Here is a 16,274-nt window from a genome sequence, read left to right as displayed (position 1 = left end):
AGTGAACCATAATGCTGGAAGACACGTCAATGGTTATTTGTTAATACAAAGTTGCATAGAATTGTAGGTCTCTGTAAAGGCATCTGTCAATGTGGTAAAATCTCCCTGACCTACCGTACCTCATCCGCTCAGCAGTACGTGAGAAAGGAAAGGCTGGTACTGCTCCTTTTAAATACTATCCAGCACTTGTAAGGAAAACAGCTGTAGAAAAGCACCGTGCCAGAAACATCCGAGAGGGCAGCATCTGGAAAACTTAATTTGCAAGACTAACCGTTTTATGTATCTTAGGAACTAGGGTCTATTAATGCATTGCATTTCTTAAAAACACTTAACAGTTGAGATAAAAACACTTTTTTCCAGTCAAAATACATCACTGTATTAGGCTTTCTGCTTGAATATACGATTCCATTCCCTTCTGTATTTCCTTCTATATTCATTCCCTTCTATATATGATTCTATTCCCTTCTAACTCTGGTGTATGTATTCGCCACCTGGCCGTGGTGCTGGGCAACCTGCTCTTGGCCCTGCTTGAGCAGGGGTGTTGGACCAGCTGGCCTCCTGAGGTCAACGTTTTGGTTGGTCAACTTGTTGGTCCTGCCAACCTCATACAGGCCTGTTAATCTAATACTAACTAAGAACTGTCATCTTCATGAGCAAGGCTGGTGAAATTCCGTCTTGCAGCTGACTCAGATGCAGGGGTCTCAATTCTAACCTCTGTCAAATCTCAGCTAACCCTACTAGAAGCACTCCCAACTCATCCTTCCCTTTCCAAATAATCTGAGCAGCACAGCTCCACGCTGGCTGAGGCTTCTGACAAATTTTTGCTTTGGGAAGACAGCAGGAAAACAGGGAATGTAACTTTAATACTAAAGGAAGCAGAGAGAGCAGTATTTTGAATTTGACCTCTCAAGTTGAGAGGTCGGTTTAAGGGAATTAATTTAAAGGTATTTTTAACTGGCCTCTTCAGAATAAATATGTAAGTGTTGGTTTTCTTTCAAATACAAACTTTAACACTCACTTCAAAATGTTAATTTCTTTAAATATATCTTTATCATTTTTCACTCAATTTAATGTAGGATAAGGATTTACTCAACTCATTGTAATGCCTTGTAATCTCCAGTACTTTACATAACAACCACCTCTCTGTGTGTTTTGTTTGAGGATGTCATAGGTTTGGTACTATTACGTTTAGCGCTCAGTTGTGGACAAGGACTTATTCTCGTTTTATTTCTAATGCTGTGTTAATTGTGATGCCCCAAGCCAGCAGTTCGTGTTGGTAAGCCAGCTGGCACAGCTGCATCGTTGCTCTCAGGCTGAGGGAAGACACAGGGTATGCTGCAGTCAGTCGTTCTCCCAGTCCTCCTCCCTGTTCTAGCTGCTAAATGCAACTGTTTGCATGGCTCCTGGTCCACTGGAGTACCTGTTCAATTTGCAAGATTAACCATTTTATCTATCTTAGGAACTAGGGTCCAATTGTGAGGAAACAGAATCCATTAGAGTGTGATGCAGTATAAGAATATTTAGCATAATTGTTGCCAGTAATTCAGTGCTGGAATGCACAGAATGAAATTAGGAAATTAGCAGTCTTTCATGTAATCCTAAACTGATGACTGGGAAGTAGCAAGTGAGTGCCTTCACCTACCCCAAGTCTACTACAGTATTTGGACCCTTAGTCTGTTAATCCTTTTTATAAAAACTATTTGAACGGAATAAAGAAATCCCTCTGCTACCTGTTGTTAAGAGCTGTGTAATACATGAAATTGGAAAAGCTAAAACCAGGTAAAGCATTATTTTAACGGGCTATTTCAGTCCAGTTAATTTTAAGAAATAGGTAAAATGATGACCATGGTTAAGCGTACGCTGCCCTGTGAGTGGTTCAGTAGTAGGGGAAAATCTGAGCGCAGAACAGTTGTCACTGAGGAACGGGCTCAAGCTTAAAGTGGAAGGAACAGATGCCATCAGCCAGTGTATCCCCGTTCAAGAGATGGGTGTGAGCTTGTTTCCTGCTAAAGGAGACGCAGCTGACAGGTCCTTCCAGCAGCAAGGGGGCCCACGGGACTGCCCCACTTCAACACTGGAAGCTGAGACTCTCCAGAGCTGGCAAATGGAAGCTGCACAGATTGCACCACCTAGGGCGTGTTTTCTCACACAGCTCCCTCCCTGCGTGTCGCTTAGGGGACAGAGAGCAGACCAAATGCTAGGTAAATACTAAATAAACCCTACTTCCTGTACTAGAAAGAATTCAGTCACAAAATCAGTGGGTGAAACCCTTAAAAACAAATAGAGAGATCCTGTTATAGGAAAAGCACAGCTAATTACTTGCTTTTTTTTTGATCAGAATAGAAAAGATCGGGTGATCTTTACTGCCCTCCAGTTTGGGACGGATGCTCCAGCTCATCTGAGTTCCATAGGATTTTGAAGGAATTTTCTTCTTTCACATTAAGCAAGGTAGATTAAAATCACATCACAGAACCGCACGGTTATAGAACACAGAAAAACATCCTGAAAACGTCCTGATTCTACTAGCATGAAATCTGGTGTGGCTAAGAAGCTTCAAAAATCAGTGGGAAAGCTGAAACAGTCACAAAAATCACAGAGAACACGAGATGATCAAAGCTTTCTAAGTCTCTACCTACAGCTTTAGTATGCACACGGATGTACATGAAATGACCACCGAATGCCTGCTGGGAACGAAGGGGATTATTCCCAAATCATAGCGACCGTGCTACTGTCCCACTTCGTGACATACGGCTGCTGAAGAGATGTGCTATGTCGTGAATTGGAAGAGACTGCTATAATGCCCTAAACGCTGTCAGTGAGCGTAGTTTAATCTAGAATATACACAGTGTGAAGTGAAAACCAAATAGATATTTGGTCGTAGCTCTTCCTGTGAATGTTTTCTTTCAGAAAAACAAAAGGACTTTACAGGAGAGTTATTTGTGTTGGATTTTCAGCGTACGACAACTGAACATGTGCGCGTTTGTTTCAGTGTTACTGAAGGAACAGGTTATAAGGATTTATTAATGCCTGAAATGAAGAGAACGCTGGCCACAAGTTTTTCTAATGTAGTGTATGTGCTAAAGAAGGCTGCTGTCTCTCTCTTTGGTTATGGTGTTAGCCATAAAAGCATTGCTCTGAGTGACAGCAAAGCACGCAGTATCGTATTTGCTTTCTAAGCTAGAGAATTGGCTTATTAAGACCGTTGCACCTGCACACATCTTTCCTGAAAGGTCAAAGCTGATTTAGCACAGTCAGTAAACAGGAGGCCAGGTTCTCCCCCAGCTATTCCACTGAAGGGCTGCACCAGAGGACAGAATATGGCTTAGTTATAGCTCTGAAAACAATGCAAACAGGCTTTGTGAGAAGTTTAGAGAAAAGTCTTTGAGCTGTACAGATTTCTCAGTCATACTCCAGTCCTTACAGGGATACGTCCCCTCAGTCCAGTATTTGTCAGTCTGTTACAAAATCCTAGCTCTGACACGGCTGCAGACTTGAGAACTAAGACACTCGAAGTCCAAGCCCCCGTGCAAATATTCCTCTGCTGTGGACATTAATGCTCAAATAGCCTTAAACACGCCAAAAGAAAACCAGAGCTACTCGTAGCTCTGCACTTGCCGGGAGAACAGCCCCCGTACTGCACCGCACCGCTGCTTCGCCTATTGCTGAGCAGCGCTGGCACGGCACCAGGGCTCCCTCCAACACCCCCAAACCAGGAGGGCAAGAGGTGGGGAAGGGACACAGGCAGGGCAGGTGACCCGAAGGGACATCCCCTGCCATGACATCCCACTCAGCAATAAAAGGGAAAGGGGAAGGAAGCAGAAGGTGGGGCTCTTGTTAGGAAGACATCCCGAACAACCACGTACGGAGGCCCTGCTTCCCAGGACATGGCCAAACATTGCTCACTGATGGGAAATAGAGAAGAATTGTGGTGTTTTTTTCCCTCCCTCTTTGCTTCCACGTGGCCTTTGCTTGTTTCCCCCCCCCCCCCCACTTTCTTTCCCATTTAATTAAATTATCCTTATCTCAACATGTGAGCCTTTTTCTTTCATTCATACTTTCACTCCCGCTCCTCAAAAGAAGAGGGGGAGAAGAGAGAGTGGTTGTGGTGGCGTTCAGCTGCCCAGCAGGCCAAAACCACCCCACTCAAAGTATTTATATATTTTTATTTTTTTTTTAAATATTGAATACTGAATGGGCTGAAGTTAGGCTTTAAGGACCCTATAGAAAGCTAATATTTTCACATAGAAAAGCTCAAGTTACTAAATAAAATGCAAGATCCTCTCCCACAAACTCTAATTTACACACAGATCTATGTAACAGGTTTTGGGTAACACTATTACCTTGGGCTCTGGTACATATCTCTTCAGTGTGTGTCAGCCTGGGAAGTTAAGAGAAGCTCTAAAGTAAGTCAAGCTCACCTGAAGCTGTTACATAGCAGTAGATTTAGAATTTAAAGTGCTTTCGTTTCACCTTTGAGATATACCTCCTACAGATGATACAAACAAAATCTATTAATTTCTATTACTGACTTTCCCCAAATTAAGTACATCCCAAGTGTCACTACAGATAATCGCATTTTCTTTTTCTTCCTGTTTCAAGTATAAGCATAAACTGGACTGAAACAGACTCTAATGGACCAGGAAAGAAAAAAACTTCAAGTATCCTTGACTTTAAAAGATTCCAGTTTTCATGGTACAAAGAGGTCTGTAAATGACACACTGAAGAGATAGAAATCAAGTTTTCTTCCCTCTTTTTAGGGAAACATGAGCTACAAACATCTTTGAAAATTACCAGGTTTAATACCCAGTGTTCTGTAAGAGAAAACTCCCCCATTTGTTTTTATGGCCCAGGAGGACAGGAGGTTGTAATCCAGGTTTAAAAAGAAAGCAAGCAAATCAGAAATGATGTGAAGTTTACCAATCATTCATGGAGAGTAAAAAATTTTGTCAGATGGTCACAGAAATCAGAAAAAAAATGCTTTTTGAGCTTACTTCTGTTTAGATAACTGTAACTTCCCTGGGTTTCCGTTTTGCACTCTCTAGTCGTGTCAGTGGGCGGAAGTTTGCTGACTTCCTGCTTCCCTCTGTGGTACTTAACCGACAGTCCTTCTGCAGCCCCCTCAGCAGCTCCATTAATTCCCGTTTTTCCAGCTCTGCTTGCTCCAGCTCCTGCCGATGCTGTCTCTCTGCAGCCATCAGGGAACGTACATCTGACATCATTCGGGACATCTGACTCTGAAACGCAAGTACAAACTTACTGCAATAAACAAACTCTTTTCCACTGATGGCATTAAGAGGCTGAACCGGTCACGCGTGTAAGGGAGATGGAGTATAAAGAAAAAGCAACACTGATGTGATCTACTGGTTTTGATAGCAGAAAAAACGTAAACGATTTAAGACACAATCCAGCATTGACCTTCTTGGATGGTCTTTTTTTTTTTTTTTTAAATTCCAAACCAGTTTTCCGACAAGTGCAGAAGTTTTCTCATGAAATATTTTAAACAGGGAGTGGATTTATCCGGTTTCTGCTTAAATTTCACATTTCAAGACCCCTACCAAAGTAAGGTATTGGTTACATTCAGATATACTCTTCAAGGATTTAAAACTCAAATCCATTAAAAAAGAAGAGCGTATAATCTGAGTATCTCCATTGCTTTAATATAATTGTTATTTGATGATACAATAAGAACTGGCTGTGTGAAAAAATAACATGGCTTTGCTTGTTATTTGATTTAATTTACAGTGCGACTTTGCAACCTTTTGACCACAGCTGATAGTATAAATACCACTGTCTGCAGGAGGGCTCTGTGTCAGCACAGCACTGGATTAAGTCATTTTGAACATCACTAAAAAGGGGGCTGGATATTTATTTACATTTGATTTGTGATGTATGAGCTATGTTTAGACACTGAAAATAGGTTTAGACTGATTTGCTGACGTGTTACATGCACAAAGAACAATGCAGTCCTTGTACAGAGGTATCCAAGCCAGCTCCAAATGATTTTGAAGTAGATAAACTGCATGAAAGCAACACTCAGTCTGCTTCTCAGAGCTGATTAGCCCAGACGAAGCGTTAGGCTAACATCTGTTTCGCTCTTCCCATCCTTGATTTAATTCGCATCTATCTGGGACTCTACATTTACAGAAGAAAAGACTGCTACTGGAAGAGCAAAACTTTAGACTGTTGGGGTGGGGGGAATCATATTTACCTTTAGTTCTTCAATTTCATTCTGCAGAATACTCTCTTTCTGGACCATATGCCTTCTCTGTGAATCTAACCTTGACTCCATCTCATGCTTTGCCTCCTCCACTCTGCAGATCATTTCTGACCTAAAAAAGTATTTCTCCTTTTTAAGGCTTGTTAACACAGGAAAAAAAAAAAAAAAATCAAATTCCCAAAAGCCTTCTTGCAGCCAGATAGCCTGATCTGATTCCCATCATGCTCTAGAGGATGCCTCTCTGGAGGCACGACAGTATTATCTATAAATTTTTCCCAGTGACACATTCCTGCTGCTTATCGTGCAGTGTTTAGTGTTATTCCTTTTTTTCTGATGGAATGTCCTGGTGAAAAAAGACTAGCATAAAAAAACCAGTGTATTCTGCTGAGAGGGCACCACATTGACCTTGGACAGCCTACATAGGGAAAAAATGCATCGTATTTCTGAAATAATTCTATGATCAGGTATTTATGACTTTAAATTATTTACTGCCTTTTACTATAGTATATGCTTGCTTAATATTACTAAGCACATGTAGTCAGGATAACGTGTGAATATTACTGGATTGCTAAACATGTCAACTTGTCACTTTTATGGAAGATACTAAACGACAGCAATAAACTAGCATAACCTAATCGCTCGCACGGACTCACAGCCAAAAACTAGCTGTTACTACAGTAACCTTGTTTGGTTCAGTAACGAGATATCTGAATTCCTCGTGCCTCGAGGCATTTAAAACAGATTTGAGCCAGATTTCACAACAACGTTCAAGAACACAAGACATAGTGGAAAGATAAAAAACAGGAAAGAACGTGGAAAACAAACACACAAAACCAAAATACAGCCCAGTTGGAATATCATGGAAAGGAAAAGCTACAGAAACACACACACACACACACAAAAATACACACATATATAAGCATACATATCTTATTGTATATAAGAGGAAATAAGAAAATGCTGGTAAGAACATGCATGTTTACCAAATGTGATGCCATGACTTTTATCAAAATTGAAAATTAGACTCTATGAGGTTTAATCTACCAGTCTGTACCGACCAAAATAATCAGAGATTTTTATATTCGGGAGGATTTGTAAATTATTAAATAATTTAGTTTATAAATGTGATCTTGGGTCTATATCAGGCCAGCGGAAAAATAAAGTTTTTAACTTCAGTCCGGTTCTTGGTAGGTATTTTGTCGTTTTATTTAGTCAGCTCACAGCTGTGTTCAACTGCAATCAATGGTATTTTGGGATTTGTAATAACTTGGACAAGAAATAACAACAAAAGAAAATCAAAACAGTAAGGACTTAAAGTCTGCATGGACAAATAACAATACCCTGGCCCACCAGTATCAACTAATGAACAGACTATTTAACACATACCAGCATCCAGTGCTAGTATTTGAAGCGCTTTACGCAGTGATTTTAGGCCCAGACTAACACAAACACCAAAGAAACAGCAGATTTGTACCGAAGTAGTTCTAGCTCGGTTCTCAGCTCTGCTACACAGTTATGCTGCGTGTCTTCTGCGCTGAGAATGGTGTAACCACAGCCGTTGGGGCATTCACGGCTCCGATATTCACACACTGCCAAGTGAACATCAAGGTTACGTCGCTCAACCTGAACTGTACAGCCTGAACAGGGAACAATAAGATGAAGTCAACCACTTACAACACAAACATTTTAATAATTAATAACATAACCACTTAAGTAAGTAAGCTGCAGTAACCTGAGGTAAGCAACTGTGAATCTGTTAAGAAGTGAAAAAAAGCAAGTTCTTTAGAATATTAAGTTCAATAGTTATAACGCGCATACTAGAATTAATACAGACTCTCAAAAACTCTTATTAAAACATTTATCAATTAATTGAAAGTACTGATTAAGAAGTGAGTATCTTTTTGTAAAGTTTTCTGCCACTGGTCTGGCATTAAACCAACTTCAGCAACGACAACACTGATGGCAAGCTAAGACACCAGCAGCTTGTAATGTCTGGAATTGAAGAATGATTTAATTTTTTTTTTAAAGTATAAATTTTCAAAAAAATGGTCCTACGACAGGTAGTAAAACAGTGGGTGAGATTGTTTTCCCAGCCATAGGTTGGTCCTATGAATAACATACTAAGCCACATAAAGCAAGAGCAATCATGTTTGAACATTTAGTATCTGTTGCAAAACAAGATACATTTTCACAGAAATGGCAGGATATAAACCTTGCAAATTGGTAGTAATTAAAAGTGTGGAGAAGCAGCAATAAACACTACATTAATTTTTGCTATATTTAACAGTAAACTTTGAAACTCATGGTCTTAGCTTTTAATCTGTGAGGCACTGTGTGCTATAGTATATGTTATAGCTCCTTTCATTTACTTTAAGGATAAAAATATATACAGGAAAACTGAAACAACACAGTAATGAAACTCGCCAACAAACCATACCAGAGAACTGCAAAAGAGAGCCCTCTAGGAGAGCTTTATTAATAAAACTGTAATGATTTGTAATTGAGGTACTCAAAATATACTCTCGTGCCCTCTTGAGAAAGGGATTCAAGAGATTTAAGAACGCTCACACCTTGAATGCCATATAGCAGTGACAAGATGTTGTAACTCTGTCTTACTGTGTCTCTAATCTGAAGCATCTGCGATAGTCACTGAGAGAAGTTGTAACTTCCAGTGGAGCAACACTAGCAACTTAATCTTCTCATAATTAATTACAGTGGCAGACTTAACTATGCCCTTAACATCACTAATTAGAAATTAAGTTTTTCTAGGAGCATGCAACATTGTGAATAGAATAAGCTGGAAAAATTTAACAGTACATTTCTTTTTAATAATATATTTCTTCCTTGGGAAGCTTTGGTTTGTTTTAAAGACCTTAACACCAACATATCAATTCTAATAAAACTTTAGTTAAAAATCCTCATTTCCAAAATACTTTTTTGTTAAAACCAAGAGACAGTGAGTGGCTGCACATGCACCAGACAACTAGCTGTTTTGTTAATAAATTATGACCTATACACATTTGACTTCTGTAGGTGCTATTACATCGATGGAATTCCAACTTAGTATTATTATAGTACTGTATTTGTTTTGGTTTCCGTGAAGGTATGAGTTTGTCTTTCAATTTTGAGAGTTTGAGATGTCTAAATTATTCTCATTCACTTTGGTTAGTTCTTGGATAAGAATTTGCTGCTAATGATCACGATGGCCATAAATGGGTAATAAATTTTCTTTAAAAATACTTCTGCAAAGAGTAAGTCACGCTAAAGTTTTGAATATGTTTAGAAATGAATGGACATTATTGCCATCCTGTTGACAGAAAGATGACAATTACATGTTTTCCTGAATATAGAGGATTTGATTTTGAATGTTACTCACCAGCATTGGAGCACGGTATCTGACTGTATTCACACTCCCGTTCGTGCCGGTCGATAGACTCTAAAGAACAAACCATTTCACAGCCATACTCTCTGTTTTTGCAGTGTAGCTGAAGACGATTTAAATCATTTTTCATATATCTACATACAAAAGAAGAGTTGTTCTTAAATCTGTGATCGTTATTGAAAAAATTGAATTTTCTACTTTGGGAAGAGAAACTAAAAATTCAAATTTTGATTAGAAAAACTTGTGAATAATCAGTTTCCATATTTGTTTATTTTTAAGCATTCAAGTGACAATATCGGAAAAGAACAGGCTTAAAATAAACAATTGAATGTTAATGGAAAACTCAGTCTCCACAATCAAATGTGCAAATATATAAAAATAATTCAGAAATAAAGAATTCAACTGTGCCTTTTCATTAGTTCTGCAGATATCACCAAACACTTCGGCTAATCATTCGTCATTTAAGTTTTAGCTTGTGTTTATAAACATGCCAAAGCAGACTGGCCACAGTGAGTACAGACTAAACAATGTATAAATTGAACTCTAAAATTGAACAATGTAGTGCTTTTTGTCCAATGTGTAATTTGAACAATGTATAAATGGAACTGTCTACATTATATTTCAACTTTCAATACAGTGAACTCTCATTAGTGAGAAAAATAATGAGAGTACTAATGGAGTTAATTTAATGCCTGCAGCTGAAGATTTTAAATGTAACTGTTAATCTGAGCAAGATCAGACAATGCAAGGGTTAAACACCAAGCAGCGTCTGCTGATGAAACTCTGAGTATTGATGATAGCAGGAATTACAAAAAAGAGAACTAATTGTAAGACTGAAAAGAAAAACAACAGATATACAATGTTCAGTTCATTCTCAAGAACTGCATTGCCCACTTTTCTCTGAAAAGATATGGGAAAGTTTTGGTGCTGTAGAAGACAGAGTAATATCCAGGCACACATCTATAATCAGCACTCAAGATATAAAAAGGTGGAGAACGAAAGTGTTCTTTCCATTTTGAAACCTTCATACCTCCAAAGGTAGGTGGTTATAATGAATACAAAAATTGCTTGCATGCAAGTCATCAGTTTCTGCCATAGACAGAAAATGGGTGAAAGTAAATGACAAGAGATGAAAAATCCTAAATTCATACAATTTTAACATACAGTGAGATCATTGTATACCTGTACAGAGGTCGTAGCATAGACACATCAACCACTTGTCTGTCTTCAGGACAGTTACTGTGATGAACGAGCCACCCGTGTATACAAGCAGTACAGAAAGCGTGTTCACAAGGAGCCTGTAGTGGATCTTCTAACACATCACGGCAGATGGAGCATAAGAGCCCTTCGTTAACGTAGCCAACAAAACGCTCGATATCATAACCCATGCTTCCCACACACTTTTAACCTATTCAAACAACAAAGAGAAATAAAGCAGCCTTCGTCCTCTTCGTCCTTTATCTACGGCCAGATCCACAAAAGGCCTGGAAGCAAAATCTAGAAATATAGAGAACTTAAGCCGAATACAGAACTTTACTGGCGAAAACACAAGCGCTTGCATACTTCGGAGACTTTAAGAATTAACTGAGAATTTGAGGATTGTACTGGTGGAGGACAGCATCCCAATTTTATATCAAGATTCTCTGCATTTTGAAAGCAAAGATTTTAGCAGATACATTCCCAACTGTTACCAAACACAGCTCTAGCAAGCGCTGGGATACACTTAGTTTCTACTGGAATCCTACCTGAAGCAGAATTGGCAAAAAAGTTCAAAAGTAAGTGTTTGCTTTCCATTTTCATGCCTTTTATATAATGCCTAACAAACTTCCAAAACAGGATACTTACAGCCAGTAGCTGTGGTAGTATCAGCCAGCAGACTTTGTATTTATGAACTACGTATAACTTTGTGTTGCTTTCATACTGGAGGGAAGAAACAAAACAAAACAAAATAACAAAACAAACAAAAAAACCACCTAAGATTCCCTACTCGTTGTTGACTTCCATTCCAGAGGGAAGAGCATGAAATCTCCACATGCCTAGAGAAATACTTAATATTTGGGAGAAAAAAGCCCAAACTTATGGTAAATTAAAAAAAAGCCAAAACTTATCCTCATGATAGCCCTGAAATCATGATGAGCTATCGTCTTCTCCTACAGGATCTATTTTATAAAACTGAGTACCTTTTAAATTGATTTGAACGTTTTGTGAAGAAAAACTAAGAAGCAATCTACCTTCATCAAAATCCTATCAGGAAAAGCCTATTAAAATTTGGCAAAACTCAGAATTCCCTTAAAAAAAAAAAAAAAGTGTTTTAGATTTTGCCTTCCTCCTTAATGTACAAAATCACTTCTGTAAACCCACTCAGGGTTTACAGGTTAATTAGTTACGAGATTTTCTAAATAAAAGAAACAAACAAAAAGGAAAATGTCTTACCTTTTTAGATTTTACTACTTATATACTTGTTTGCCCAAATACTTCAGAAACAGTTTTCTGATCTTTAACACATGCAGTACTTCTTTCCTTCAGTTTCTCTTCACTGCTTTATTACGTCTGTAAGAAAAATCAGAGAGAAAAAGGCTCAGTTGTGTTTCCTAAGTTGGTGAGTCCTATGCCTAACCAGCCAGCTGTTGTATGGAAAGCTGCCCTAACAGCATTAAAACAAAGCTTTTAAAAGTACGTCACTGTAAAACCTGTAATTCAACACAAGACATCCGACTAGACTAGGGAAAAAAATCATCAGTCTCTCTTTGACAACAGAACTCAGTATTATTAAAAAGTAGCAACTGAAATCTGTTAAAATCCTATTCCTTAAAATGATGTTTCTTAACTAACCTAGTTTTAATGGACGCTACACAGTCCATTCTTAAAATAAAACTATCACAGTCAAGTTCATAGCATTGGTAAATAGCATAACTCAGGTTGCATACTTAAAAAAATTAGAAAGGAATTCATCACTTAAATCCCCTAGGACAATATTTAGTAATTGCAATATGACATCCAAAGATAATCTGTGCTAGCTGGCCAGAGTTCTGATTTATTTGTCTAGGGTGCTCTCAGTCTGAATTAGACCTGTTTAAGAACAGTAAGGATCTCTAATGACTAAAGTAATATTTTGCTCTAGAGGGAAAAAAAATAACTTGGTAGTTCCTCTTCATTAATGCAATATAAATCTGGAATTTGGAAGATCTTATATATCGGAGTAACAAAGCATACCTCCACTGAACATGAGAGATGCTTGTGTTAACAGGGTGACTTAAGATTAAAGTTAATAAAATCTGCAATGGGAGCACACACAACACAGGCAAGCATGTACACTACCCAAACAAAACACGCCATCTGCTACAGTTTCAATGCTGTGCTTTGTTCCCAGCGGCATGCTTACAGCACAGCCACAGCAGCATGTAGCACAGTCCAGACTCCTGACAAGGTCTCAGGTAGATTTCACAGTCTGCATTTAGCTCTGTGATGATGTTGTCATCAACAGTACAGGCCTCTTGGATATGCTATTCCTGTGGTGACAGCACAGACATTTTGTATTTTAGAAGAGCCTGCTCAAGCAAATACTGTATTATAAAGACAATAATCCTTTTCATACCGCTATTTCCTTTTATGTTGTATGTTTATACAGGTCTCCTGCAAAGACAGGAAATTCAGGACTTTGCTAGTTGAGGGTAAACAAAACAAGCAGTATGTTTGCACAGAGCTGTCATTGCAAGAGCAGCAGGGAACACAGGGGGAAGTTTAAGAACTGGAGAGCAAAGCTATTAGCAACAAAACGTGAAGTTAAGTACCAGCCCCCAGTACTGATGAAAGCACTGAACCATACAGCACGTTTGTGCTGGAGGAGTGTTAAATGGCCCACGACTTTCTATCATTTGAATTGCAAGCCTAAAATTTTGATTTGGCTTGGCGGATCCCAGAGGATTCAGCTTTTGGAAAACTTTCACAGAGACATAAGACGTATCAGCAGAACTCTACTTCTGCTGTTCCAGGGTTTCTTTTCCACGGGAATTGGGGATGCTGTAAGCTACAGCTTGCACACACTCTGTTGATCCCCAAACACTAAATCTTCAAGGCACTGTTTAGCTTATTTCAGCAAGTTTCAAGAGTATCAGAATGCACGAAAGAGCGTTTTTATTGAGCGGGAAACCAAAACTTCCTTTGTGCCTGACAGAAAAATGAGTGCGACAAATGTGTGTACACATAAATATATATATATATAAATACATATACATGCACACCCACACGTATTTATATATACAAAAAGCCTCAACCTAAAGAGCTGAGAGCGCGCCCAGAGTTCAGATGGAGAGTGGATGAGAACTCTGAGGCAAACAATACAATCAATGGGGTTTCTGACGAGAACGTCAGTATGTTTTAAGGTCTGATGCTGGAGCAGCAACATCCCTACACACCACCACAATCCTTGCTGCTTGTACTATGGGTCAAGGCGCATTTTTAGTCTGAGACCACAGACAGCCTTCCCTTCAAGAGATGTACTTAGTTAAGATATAAGTGGAGGGAGAACATCAGCTAGATGCCATACACTCTTGCAGTGCAGATCACTTTGCTCAGTGCTTTCACCGCAGAATTATATCATTTTCAACTTTTGCTCCCTCCCTGTAATTTCTCCTTTCCTGACTTTGAAACTACACCAGGTGTCACTGCCTTCTCACACTCCACTAACAGTTCCAAACCTTACTTTGCCTTTGGTTTCTCCGGTCCAGAACTCTGCCCATCACCTCGCCGTTGCCAGCAGTGCTGTCCCTGAGGAAATCTGGAATTTGCAGATGCCAAACCTGGAAGGCAAGAAACCGGAAGCTATCACATGCTATTCACTTTTCCATTGTTTCAAATGTTTTTTTTCTTCCCCATGACATACAACAATCTCTCCCAGTGTTACGGCTTAACCCTAGTAGACAGCTAAGCACCACGCAGCTGCTTGCTCACCCCACAGCAGGATGGGGGAGAGAATCAGAAGGGTAAAAGTGAGAAAATTTGGGGGTTTAGATAAAGACAATTTAACAAGTAAAAAATAAAACAACAAGGAAAAAACACAAAGAGGAACAAACCCAAGGAAAACAAGCAATATAAAACGGAACTGCTCAACACCAGCAAACTGATTCCCAGCCAGCTTCTGAGCAACAGCAGCCCTGGCAAACTTCCCCCTGGCTTTATTGCTGAGCACAACCTCACATGGCACGGGATATCCCTTCGGTCCGTTTGGGCCAGCTGGCCGGGCTGTGTTCCCTCCCAGCTGCTGCTGTACCCCCAGGCTCCCTGCTGGCAGGGCAGCATGGAAATGAAGAGATTTTGACTGTGTATCAGCACTGCTCAGCACCAGCTAAAGCACTGGTGTGTTATCAACGCTGTTTTCATCACAAATCCACTGCACAGCACCATAATGGCTACCAGGAAGAATATTAACTCCATCCCAGACCAACCAGCACTGATATTAAATCCTTTTTCAGTAGCTGTCAGCCCACGTTCACCAGGCAGATGCACACTTGAAGGCAGCCCTGAGCTATGTACGGTCTGCTCTGCCTTCAGGGATTTTTTTGTGGGTATAAAAGTAGGGAAAATACAGGTGGTAGGCAGGTCCCACCAATGTAATGGAACAGCTTGCCAAATACCTAGCACTCATCAAAGCCATTCCGTTGTAAAATCAGGACCGTGATATATTAGTGACCTGCATTTTTTTCTTCTAAGGTAGTTCCTGAATTTTTTAAAAAATGTTTCTTTTTACGTGACAAACTAAAGGCTGTTAGAATCATGATAGCACTAAATGTGCATCACTAAGACACGTTTCCAAAAGTCCTCAGTGGAAGAACAAACAATTTGTGCAGGGCCCAGCACTGGGGTGCCATTAACATGCTACGGCTTCAGCTCCTATTTTCACAAAGACACACCGGCAACACAAAAGGGACATTTTATGGTGTCTTATGGCAACACCACAGTCACTATAAGCCAGTTTAAGACACCGTTAATGCCTGAAGAAGCAGACTAACCCCTTCAACTGTACCAACACATGCTATTCCTACAGCCACTTGGCGTATAGTGGGGCACTAACTGCTTTTAAGAGAGAATTGCCACAAGTCCTACAAGTTTTCACCTCAACACGGTTCCCACAGCAGCCTAAGCCGAGCTGCCCCCCGATGTACCCCCCAGCTCCCCTCCGTCGGCCCTCCCCACAGCAGCACCCGCTGCCCTGCCCTGCCCTGCCCGCAGGCGGCTCAGCAGAGCCGTGAGGGGAACCAGGGCAAGGCAGCGGGACCGGAGGGGCCACCAACGCCACTTGGCGGGGCGGAGGGGGACTGATTTCTGCCATAAAAGCCCCTCCAACGCCCATTACAGAGAATTTAGGGCACACAGCGAGCACCCACCTGCCGCCGACGCTCGCCGCACGACCCCGCCCACCGCAAACACGGCCCTTTTGCGGCAGCGCCGCTTGACAGCAGCGCGTCGCCCTTCCCGCCCCAGCGCGGCCAGGCCGCCATCTTGTGTGTGGCGCAGGGCGGCTCCCTGCCTCCGAGCCATGCGCGCTCGCCGAGGCAAGATGTCCGGCGCATGCGCGGCGCGGCCGGCGGGTGACGGCGGCGGGCGAATTGAGCGGCCGGGCCTGAGGTACGGCAGGGGCGGCGGGCGGGGACCAGGGAGCGGGGGCTGTTCGGGCGG

General features: G+C 40.6%; 2 protein-coding genes across 4 annotated transcripts in view; one reads left to right on the top strand and one right to left on the bottom strand.

Moving 5' to 3' along the window:
• Positions 1-4,176: 4,176 nt before the first annotated feature.
• LOC121064673 (RING finger protein 151-like) lies at positions 4,177-16,114 on the bottom strand. 2 transcript variants are annotated; one of them, XM_040546545.1, is made up of 8 exons: positions 15,983-16,114; positions 14,302-14,398; positions 12,033-12,149; positions 10,782-11,007; positions 9,594-9,733; positions 7,692-7,854; positions 6,209-6,329; positions 4,177-5,234 (listed from the first exon to the last, which is right to left on the bottom strand). In XM_040546545.1, exons 4-8 carry the CDS (start codon positions 10,985-10,987, stop codon positions 4,998-5,000), a joined length of 867 nt encoding a protein of 288 aa, XP_040402479.1. In that variant the 5' UTR covers positions 10,988-11,007; positions 12,033-12,149; positions 14,302-14,398; positions 15,983-16,114; the 3' UTR covers positions 4,177-4,997. The 2 variants fall into 2 exon arrangements, with proteins under 2 accessions (XP_040402479.1, XP_040402480.1); XM_040546546.1 differs by having other exon boundaries at positions 14,791-15,985.
• Positions 16,100-16,274, top strand: part of RAD54B (RAD54 homolog B) — a 69,379-nt gene continuing 69,204 nt past the window's right edge. For both annotated transcript variants that reach the window (XM_040546541.1, XM_040546542.1), the window contains exon 1: positions 16,100-16,223. In XM_040546541.1, coding sequence (XP_040402475.1) covers positions 16,135-16,223 — 89 coding nt within the window. In that variant the 5' untranslated portion in view covers positions 16,100-16,134. The remainder of the gene's footprint in view (positions 16,224-16,274) is intronic.

This window comes from Cygnus olor, chromosome 2 (assembly GCF_009769625.2).
Source record: "Cygnus olor isolate bCygOlo1 chromosome 2, bCygOlo1.pri.v2, whole genome shotgun sequence".
NCBI classification, from domain to species: domain Eukaryota; kingdom Metazoa; phylum Chordata; class Aves; order Anseriformes; family Anatidae; genus Cygnus; species Cygnus olor.
Note: the sequence above shows the minus strand (reverse complement) of the source record. Positions and strands in the feature narration are given on the sequence as shown.